We start from the raw sequence: 11,102 nt of genomic DNA, 5'->3' as shown, positions 1-11,102 counted from the left end.
AAGTGCCCCCGGAGCGCGGATTTAGCGATCCGCACTCACGGGGGCACTTCGCTATTAGTATATAGATGTGTCTGAATATTTAGAAATTCTGGATATAATGAATCTACTTTATATAGCTTTATATACAGAGAATCCTACACTTGAGCTTTCTAAGCAATTTAAGGGTCATACTAGACTTGACAGAGATCATAGGTTTGGCTTTTAGTGGTAAACTACAGCTACATGTGACCCCCCCCCAGCTCAGATCAAAAGCACGAAGAGAGGGGAAGACGAAGTTTAAATCTTCTACCCTTCCACACACACACTGACAAAAATCAACTTTGCTACACTTTCTACACAGGGGGTAGAAAGTTTAATCCCTCTCCCCCTCCCGATGCAACCACAACCCAAACTGAAAATACACACAGCTGTAAATTACCTTAGAAGACAAAGGGAGAGCCATTCCCCTACACCTAGCCTGAACCTAAGTCTATGGCTATGATAATTTACAGTCCCTTTTTAACTTACTGCCAATCAATTGCATTGTGTCAGCCCAAGTTCTAGTATTATGAGAGTGAGAAAAAAACATATCTCCAGGCACTCTCTCTTATCATTCCTATTTTTATAAATTTCAATCTAGTAATCTCCCTTATTAATCTATTTTAAAAGCCTTGTGCTTTTGCCTTTCCTCAGGGAAAGTGTTCCAAGTCTTAACTATTTTGTTCACTGATAAATAAAACTACTTGCAATATTCCAAATGCAGCTGCACCATGGATGAAGACAGCAGTTTTATCTTGAATCTCTTTCCTAATCATTCCCAATGTTGAATTTGGCTTTTTCACTGCTGCTGTACACTGAATTCAAGTTTTCCTTGAGCTCTTTCACTGACAGTTATCACCCACCCCATCAGCATAATTGGGTTTAGCATTCTCTGTCCCTTACACTTACTTATATTGAGACCAACTTGAAATTTAGTTCACTGTTCACCAATGTAACACCTATTTAGTCAAGATGGGGAAGTCCTCTGAGGTTCTTTTCTGTTTGCTTTGGACTTCCCCATCTTGCAGACTTGGCTACCTAACCGCTTTAAGGCATAATCATTTACCAGATATAGATATGTTTCTTTATCATAATTTGAACATAAGTTAATGTATGGGTAGTTGAGATCACCCAGTATTTTCTCTGTTTGAAGACCACCATCAGAATCCAGTATGTTCCAGTCATACTCACACTGGTAAGATGAAACAAGTTGATCATGGCTCACTCTTAGAGGCAACGAACTCTCTGTAGATTGTTCTCCTGAAATCACCTTCTTTGCTGGATAGTATTTGGGTTTGATAACATATTCCTGTGTTTGTCCATGGTGGACATTCATCATCAAAGTCTGAGATGAAAGGGGTATCATTCTGTTTGAAGAGCAAAAAGAGAAAATGATTTAAAATTCTTCATGAAATCAGAAATCACAATCATGCCAAAACAAACAATAATGCTCTTATAATTATCAGCTATAACCCAAAACACCTGCAGAGCCTTGTGCAGCTATGCCACAAAGTTTTCTTCAACAAGAGGTATTTCTGAAGTTGACATACTGAAGTTTCTGTTCTCACCAAAGAGAATAGGTTCTTTCACTTTCACCGTGAAATGAGACCTTGGGTTTTGACAAACCACCAAAGTTTCATCACACATCATGTGGCATCAGCAGCACACTACTCATTATATGGAAGAAGTCACCAGTGAAGGTGGCTGCTCTACAAAATTCTGATATATGTATATTAAGCACTGTCACACATTACCATGGCCTCAGACCAGGTCCCCTGATCCTTTCTTGAGGCAGGTTTCCACTGGTTCCTCCTGGAAGGGGTTCTTTTCCCCTGGGTCCATTTTATTTTCCAGATTATGGCATCTTGTAGATCCCTCACATTACTGTACCTTTCACTGCCTTGGTGCAGCCCACATCCCAGGTAAATACCACATCCATGTAGTGGTCTCCTTCTGGGACTAACCCCTCATTCCAAACTTGCTCCTGGGGTTCCTCAGGCCTTTACCTGGGTTCTCCAGGCCTTTGGAGGTTCTTCTGGCTCTGACACATCCCTGGGCCTTTCTCAGGCCATGCTGGGCTCTACTGCTCTGCTGCCTGCAGGCCCTCCCACTGCCAAGGCCTCTAAAGGCTCCTACCACACTGCCTCCATCCAAGGCATTTCCTGGGCACACCAGGTACTGGCTGCACCTGCTCTCCCCCATCCCTCCTCGACTCTGGGCCTTTCCCACCCACTGCAGCTGCATGTCCCACTACCCTTCTGCCAGCTAATCACCAGTCTTTGAAGGCCCAGGCAGCCAGGACACACACACCCCAAATCAGTGGGAGCACGCCACTTCTGACCCAGCTGTGTCTTCTTCTGGCTGGTCCATCAGGAGCACTCTGCTGCTATCTGGGCCTTGCAGGCTGCCTATCCAGCCACAAACAGCAACTAAAGATTCAGGAACAGATCTTTCTTTTAGAAACCAGTGCTGCTTAAAAGTACTTTACTTTGGCAGGGCTAAATTTATATTCAAGGAAGAAGAATGGACACTTAAAAGGAACTGACAATAACATTTTAGGTTTATCAACCAGTAACCCACACAATTTTGTAAAAATTGCGCACACACACACACGTATGTGTGTGTGTGCGCCATATGGAGTAGGTTTTAATACCCTGTTTTTCTCTACCTTAAGAAGCCTCAAAGTGTCTTACAATCACCTTCCCTTCCTCGTCCCACAACAGGCACCTCGTGAGATAAGTAAGGCTGAGAGAGTTCTGAAAGAACTGTGACTAGCCCAAGGTCACACAGTATGAGGAGGAGTGGGGAATCAAACCTGGCTCTCCAGATTAAAGTCTGCTGCTCTTAGCCACTGCACTACAGTGGCTGTTATGGTGTTCACAAGGCTGAGCTGCGCAGAGTCTATACATGATGAAAATGGAAAGGGACTAAAAATTGTGCTTCAGTGCATAGACCTTTATTTAGCATACCTATAGCCTGCATTTCAGACACAAAGCAATGTACATAGTGCTGAGCTTTACATCATTTGCCTTCAAGACCATACAAGGGGCCAGTGTATCCAGCAGAACAAGCATACTCAGTAGGTGGGGAGGGATGGTACTATCTTACTTCTTCACAAAGACATAGCTTCTCTACAAGCTGGAATCTGGTGTGGACTTGGAACAATGCCCGTGGTCACTCATTCAAAATCATTACAGTATTGTAGTCAGAGTATAAAGCCCAAATATTACTCATTCTGGAGTTCAAGTAAACTCTCTTGATATGTAGTATCCTTGGGCCGCCTTTATCAAACAACTGCGACAGGCCAAATTGAGAGAAGTAATATTTGGCAAGAAAAATACTGTCTAGACTAAGTAAGCCAACCCTAACTCCAACCATCTTTTATAAATGCAAGTTATTTACTGTATGTCTGATACTTGGCTGCACAAGCCAGCAACTGCTAAAAGAAACTGATTTTTTTCGTAACAATCTTTTTAATTGTTTGCAAGACCAGTTCTTTCTAGCGCCGTAGCCCTTTTTTCTACCCCCTTCTCCAAAGTAAAGCAACATACTAATTAAGTAACGAATCAGACAAACAAACTATATTTGCCAAAAGTAATCAGGAGTGATTTAATAATCCAAGGCTGTAGTCTTATGCACTTACATGAGAGTAAGTCTCAATGAATGCAGCGGGACTTACTTCCAAGTAAACAGGCACAGGTATACAATGTAAAAATTATAGACATGCATTTTTACACAATTTAAACTAACAAATATTCCTTTCTTAAAATAAACTGCTTACTTTTCCCCCTAAGTGCAGGTGTATTTATGTGGATAAAGGATACCTTAAATAAGCTACAAACATAATGAATTCAGTCTGGAATTAAGAAACACTGCTTTGTCAGAGGATCTGATAATGATAAGCAGGGAATAACTACTTGCTGTAAGTGGAGTGTGGCTTTCTCTTAGAGTGTGCATATGCCATGTGTACAAATACAACTGAATCACAGTGCCCTCTTACTATTCGTGGTTGCTCTACAGCACGAAAAGCCATTTTTACCCACCTCCAAGTTGCAGTGGAAACCTGCCATGAATCAGGGAGCTACTTCTGCACCCAATTACCATAACAGAGTAGACTGGTTATGACTTTTCCTTTCCATGGAAGTTTAAACCACAAACAGTACTGATTCCCATATGTTGTTAGCTTACTGTGTAGACATTACACACTTTTGCTCATCAAGCAACTTCCCATAGATGCAGAACTTGTGATGCACACCATGTAGTCACACCATTCAGTTCACTGGAAAATGTTTCTCCAAACTGGAAACTTTGCAACAAGCAAAGTCAAGAGGGGTGTCGTCCCTGACCTTTTTTCTTTTTATCCAGTTAAATTTGCATATTTAAAAAACACTTTTGATTTTCTGTATGGACTCACAGCGGAACAAAACAGGAAAGCTTTTAGAGAAATTAGAAGAAAACATGGTGAAACGTATGCACAGCTAGGTTGTCATTTAGACAGAGCCTTAACCAGATGGGTTGAGGGAAGCAAAGGAAACACATGTAAGGAACTGAAGCAATTAATTGGTTTGGAACTTTTTTATAGACAAGTTCCCACACAGGTAAAATGGTACCTGAAATATAAAAAATTAAAAACTATAGAGGAAGCTGCCACTTTATTAGATGAAATAGAAGGGGACTTGGGAGGATCTCTTTTCCAACCCCCATCAAGAAAAATAAAGTTTGGAAAGAACAGGTTCTGGGCTCATTGAGGGAGGACGTGTGTTGAGGCTCTCCGCACATTCCTACCTTTACCTCTCACTTTTCTTGACTATTTTTTCCAGTCAAAGTACCTTCCAGCAGTGAGAGTACTAGCGAGAGACTTTAACCTGGCAGGCGAGGGTGGCGACCCTCTCTTGTGAAGTTTTTGGTTTGTCTCAAGCAGAAAATGAGGGGAAGCCAGGCGAGACTTTTGCCTTCGCCATAGCACCAGACGAGCTCACAAGAACCTAAAGGAGTCTAACATCTAAACTCAAACAAAGAAGCAAAGAAGATTATACGAAGCTAAATTAATCTATCTCAGCTGTAGAAACTGATGTGATCTGACGGGGCGTTTCTTGTTGGGAGAAGCATGCTCACAGCGTGAGGATGTGGATGATGCAGATGGCGCAGATGATGCAGATGAGGTCGGAGGGTCTTAAATGTGCTTGAATGCTCAATGCAACCAACTTACTGCTGGCTGATTTTCTATTATTACCAGAGGAATTTAATATGATAGGAATATGGAGAACATGAAATCCAACTAAAAAAGATTGTACTTATTATTCCTTCAGACATCAATCATGGTCGAGAATCGATACAGCCTGAACAAATACTAGTTTGGCGAAAGATCTACTAGAGGTGGAAATACTTCCCAACACCTATGCCGACCACAACCCTATATTATTATCCTTCCAAGAACCACATAAAGCAACAAGATGGACACTGAATACTGGTTTACTAAGAGACAAAAAGTTTGTGGAAAATACTATCCTGGAAATTCAAGAATTTTTCAAGAGGAATAAGACAGTAGATACACCAATAAATATCATATGGGATGCGTTTAAGGCTTTTTTGAGAGGACTATTTCTTAATCAAGAGGCCTGGAAAAAGAAACAGAAGAGAGAGAAATTAAAAAAACTGGTAGGAGAATTAAAAATAGAAGAAGACAAAATGAAAGAGAAGGTGGAGGTGGATGGGATTAAATTTAGGATAAAAATGATTCAACACCAAATAAATATATTGATAATGCAAGAAATAGCCAACAAGATAGAGTACACTAAACTGTATTATTTTGAAAATGCGAATAAACCTACACGCTGGCTGGTGTATAAACTTAGAAAGGAAAAAGAGAAAAGGACAATTCGGGGTCTAAAAAATGAAAATCAAGAAACAAAGTATAGAACTCAGGATTAGAAAATCATTGTAGAAAACGTCTATAAAAATCTATATGAACAAACTCCACCAAATTACAAAAAAATTCAAGATTTTCTATTGAAACGTAATAAAAAAATTTTTACTACTGATCAGAAAAAAATATTAAATGACCCAATCACCCCCTGCAAAATTGTAGAAGCACTTAAAAAACAAAAGAAAAAAATCACCAGGTCCTGATGGCATTCCGGCCGAAGTATATCAAAAATTTGGTGACGAAATTCTTCTCCCATTTAAAGAATTACTCCACAAGATTACAGAAACAGGAAATTTACCAAACTCATGGAATGATGCCTTGATTACATTAATACATAAACCCAATACTGAGGGAAAAGAAATAAAAAATTATAGACCCATCTCGCTTTTAAATGTTGACTACAAGATCTTTGCAACCATTATTGCCACTCGTTTCAAAAAGATACTGCTTCAAGTTATACATAACAATTACTGCCTCTCATCCCTACCTTAAATACCCTCACAAAAAAATTATAGCAATATAACACACATAACAATCTCTTTACTCATGTTACTACAATTATTAATACCATTGCAGCAATAGTTTTCATCTCCATTTAATTTATGGTTACATTATCAACACAAAATTTCAAATCCAAACAACTCTCCTGTCACACCAACACTAATTAATTCATTACAACTACAAACTACAAACTTCGTAGCAACACTACAAAACAAGGCCCTCTACAATCAATTTCATTTCCAATTCATTCAAAGTGAAATTATCCAAACAAACAAAATTAGAAATACTTTTTAACAGCTATCACACCACCACTAATTACTTCAATGCAGCCAACTTTTTCCCAATAGTGTAAGAGAAATAAAAGCAAACATGAACATCTTATTAATTTACAAAGACACTCCTTGCAATGATCGTCCAGTTCCTTTCTTTCTTGATTTCCCCCATTCTCTTCCATGTGTCATCGGTCCTTATATTCTTGCATTTTCATTTCCATTTTGTCTCCTCCATAATTCCTACTATAATGCTTAACACCATTGAGCTTCTTTACTCCTTTCTTTGATTTCTTTCCTCTGGTTGACTTCTTCCTTTTTCTCCAAGGTAAATTTGGCAAACATTGTTTTGTTGCTCCTGGTTTTATTTTCCTAAAGCCTTCCTATACATTTTTAGAGGTATCTGCCTCCTGAGTCTCTTCTTTTATAGGTGAAGGATGAATAACCTGCAGTTCTTTCTCCTGCTCTAGTTCTTGTGCCTCACCCCGCTTTTGCGTTTCTTTTGTTAATTCTTTATCATCCTTCACCTCCAACACTTCCTTCTGGGGTTTTCTCAAAACATTCTCACAGGCTAGTTTGAAAGCTTGCTTTACTTCTTCTGCCAAGACTTCCTGAAATTGTTCCCATGTGAGCACCCCAGCTTTATTATCTCCATCCATCTCCTCACACTTCAATCTGTCAGGTTCAAATAAGTTTCAAAAAATTATAATTCTTAAAGGGTAATGGTACTTTTCGCAGAGAATTATTTCTTACCCCCTTCTAGTTTGTCACGTCATTTTTAAATCCCAAACACCTTTCCATGGCCGATTTTTCCATCCAACAGGGAAGTATCCATAAGGGGTAGTCCTCTCATCCAACAAATGCAGAAAATAAACTCTTCAATGTGATGTATCACTCCGACAGGAAAAAAAAGTTTAAAAGGGCTGGGTGGCAGCGTCTACCGAACATGGCGGCCATGTTCTTCCGATTTTTCTCTCCCGCATCGGGGCAATTCTGGTCACACACCCCCACTTTGCCAAGTTACGGAAGGGGCCAGCAAGAAGCCCCTTGCTCCTGCTCTCTCTGCTGGAGTGCAGGTCGAGCTCTCCCAAGACTGGGAGGCTCGAAAAGAATCGGGCGGTTCGGAGTTAACCGAACGCCCGCCCGTCGTCGCACCGTACCGAAAGGAAGTCCAGGATTCGCGGTGCGAGAAGATTTATAAATTTTGGAAAGATATTAAACAGTTAATATTAGAGATTATGGATATAGATCTACATCTGTTACCAGAAATTTATATGCTAAATATAATACCAGAAGGGTTTGGGCGTGATGATACATGTCTTTTGTTGTATATCCTTACTGCAGCCAGAATCCTTGTTGCTAAATGTTGGAAGGCAGAGAAATTACCCACTAGAGAAGAGTGGTTACTAAAATATCTAAACTTGCAGAAATGGACAAATTGAATATGATACTTTCAGGAAAAGATGGGAAAGCTTTTTTAAAAAGATGGTATAGAGTTAACAAATGGTTTGGAAAGAATGTTTAATGTAAACTCCAAAAAAATAGTTATGTACTGTATTTTTGTTTTTGTTTATAAATAAATTCAATTAAAAAAGAAAGAAAGAAAAATAAAGTTTGGGGCACTTCAGAGAAAACTGAGCTGACTAAAACCAACCCTGCGAGACAGAACAATCCTGAGCGAAATAGAAAGAGATGGATGGTGTGTTTTAGCTGTCAATAAGAGAGACATATAAAATTCCATTGTCCAAAATTAGAGAAAGGAAAACAACAAACCTCAGCCAAGGCTGTTAATTTAATTAAAAGGACTGAAACAGTTACAGAACTCCAACCAAGTCCTATACCTGAAGAAGCCCAAACAGAAAGACCAGCTAGAGTTTTACTAGTATGGAAACTACAGGAAGATTTAAACAGGGAATATATGGAGTCACTGGACATTAACTGCAAAGTATTAGGCTGGAGAGATACAGGGGCAGAGGTTTTCTTTATGAAGCCAAGTCTGTAAAGAAAGAACAGTACCCGGAGGGACTGTGGCTCACTGGCTATAAAGGGCCAAACTGTTAACAGTGGTTCCTCTTTTTAAGCCTTGTGTTTTCCTCTTGCTTAGGCTTGCCAGCTCTGGGTTGAGAAACACCTGGAGATTTGGGGGGTGGAACCTGGTGAGGGCAAAGTTGGGGAGAGGAGGGACTTCAGCAGGGTATAAAGCTGTAGAGGCCACCCTCCAAAACAGCCATTTTCTCCAGGGGAGCTGATCTTTTTTGGCTGGAGATCACTTGTAATAGTGGGAGATCTCTGTGTGCCACCTGGAGGTTGGCAACCCTACTTTCGCTCGTAACACGTAGCTTCTCTTACCTACAACATGATAATAATGTAAATTTCACAGGTAACTGAAACTACAGGTTGCAAGGAGTGGGGAGGATAGAACACAAGAAAATTGTTTTCAGTAGCCATTCTTTGTCTGCTCTAACAGATACTTTAGCCCCAACTAACCAGTGTTTTTCTGGAGTTATGTTTTTGGTAATCCTATCTCACATTCCACTCTGTGTGTGATCATCTCAGTACACATGTTCCCTATTTCGTATGGAAAGGGCGGCATATATATTTTGCAGCTTCAGGTTTCCTCATCCCTCATATCTGAGTACATTTAGTCTTCCAGAAATCTGTGGGCACAAATAAATCATTCTGTCCTCATCTGGGACTCCAAAGTCTCTACAAGTTTGTTCAAAGCTAAGAGAACAGCAGCAGCTGCCACCATAGTGTTAATTTTATTCTCTCTCACTCCTCTTTCCCAGTGTCTTCTTAAAATTATCCATCTTCTCCCCTGCACTTGGGCTTTCTCTGTGTACATGTTTATGTGCATGGGCATGGCTAAGCCATTTTGTGATTGTGCCCATAGGCATCAACTAGGCGGGGGCTTGGGGCCATTCCCAAAATTTTCAAGGGAAAACTCAGCCTCCCAGGGCTTGCAATGCTTGCAACCCCCCTGCGTCCCCCTCCCCACTTTGAAAGCGGAATGGTTTTATCCTAAGCCCCGCCCCCAGCTCCCAGCAGCCCTCAGTTGGGCCAGGAGGAGCTGGAGGCAGCACGTCCTGCCTCTGCTTGCCGCCGCTGCTGCCACCAGCCAAAAGGATTAGTAGGTGAGGGTGTAAGGAGTGGGGACTTGTTTCAGGTGGGGGGGTGGGGCCCAGAGCTGCACCCACCCAGCCATCCTGTAAATCCAAGCGGGAGAGGTAGGAAAGCCAGCATGAGAATGTGCCTAGCTGCCAGTTGGTGAGGAGGATGGAGGTTGGGGAGGGGAGCTGGGCTGGGCTGGGCAAGAATGGAGGTAGGGGGAGGGTGGGGGGGCCTTCTATGGCCTTCGGTTGCCAGTGCCGTCAGCGAGTGGCTGGCTTTCTCCTGCAGTCCAGTTTAAACTTTGCTGCTGGAGAAAGCAAGCCCCAGTAACTCTTGTGCTGCATGGAGCACATTGCTCCAGGATACAGAAAATCCTGGCCTGACTTTCTCCTCTAGTTGGGGGGGGGGGGCTGCGCTCTCTGTCCCTCTCTCCCTTTCTGTTGAGGTGTGTGAGTGCTGAAAACAAGGAGAGGCTGGGGAGCTGCTCCACCCCACTCCAGGCTGCTTTCCCTTGCAGCCTGGCTTTCGTTTCTTTCTTTCTTTCCTTCTCTTCTTTCTGTCTTTCACTTCTCTCTCCCCATCTATTTGCTTTTTTTCAGTTTTTCCCCCTCTCCCTCCCTCACTTCCTTCCTTCTCTCCTCATCTATTTGCTTTTTTTCCACTTCTCCCCTCCCTCCCTAGCTAAAATAGCCATAGTTAGGGTTGCCAGGTTCCCCCTGGCCACCTCTAGGGGATGAGGGGAGGGGTGGCCCAATCCAGGCTAGGAAACGTCTAGAGATTTGAGAATGGAGTCTGGGGAGGACAGTTTTTCCAAGGAAACTGATCTCTGTAGACTGGAAATGAGCTGTAATTCCAGGGGATCCCCAGGTCCCACCTGATAGCTGGCATCCCTAGCTCCACTGCTGAAATTAGAAGCTCTGGTTCTGCTGTGTGATTTGGTGCATGCAAACCACTGGCATTGGCTTGCATTTGCCAAATCACCCTGCTTCGTATAGGATGCACAACAGCCAGGTGGAGGTGGGGAGGGGTGTCATTCCACCAAAAATGAGAGTGTTTGGGTTTCTCTGTGAATTTGAGGACAGGAACTGGCATTGAAGTGAGATTGGAAAAGAGTGTGTGGCTTTCTGAAAACCCTTGTGCTACAGTAATAATTATGCTACAATACAGTTTGTTAGACTTAAAGGTGCTACTGAGCTTTTTACTATTTTGTATGTTATGGCAGAGATATGAGAGCCAATTGAGCTGTGGGTCCATCTCATGTTACTGACACTAGTTAC

At 41.7% G+C, this 11,102-nt stretch overlaps 1 protein-coding gene across 1 annotated transcript in view; it reads right to left on the bottom strand.

Moving 5' to 3' along the window:
- LTBP1 (latent transforming growth factor beta binding protein 1) overlaps positions 1-11,102 on the bottom strand; it is a 145,409-nt gene that overhangs the window by 76,505 nt on the left and 57,802 nt on the right. The window contains exon 4 of the mRNA XM_015428172.1: positions 1,210-1,385. Coding sequence (XP_015283658.1) covers positions 1,210-1,385 — 176 coding nt within the window. The remainder of the gene's footprint in view (positions 1-1,209; positions 1,386-11,102) is intronic.

This window comes from Gekko japonicus, unplaced genomic scaffold (genome assembly GCF_001447785.1).
Source record: "Gekko japonicus isolate JY-2015 unplaced genomic scaffold, Gekko_japonicus_V1.1 scaffold1694, whole genome shotgun sequence".
Classification (NCBI taxonomy): Eukaryota; Metazoa; Chordata; class Lepidosauria; order Squamata; family Gekkonidae; genus Gekko; species Gekko japonicus.
The sequence above is the reverse complement of the archived record's forward strand: the minus strand, read 5'-3'. Positions and strand labels throughout refer to the sequence as shown.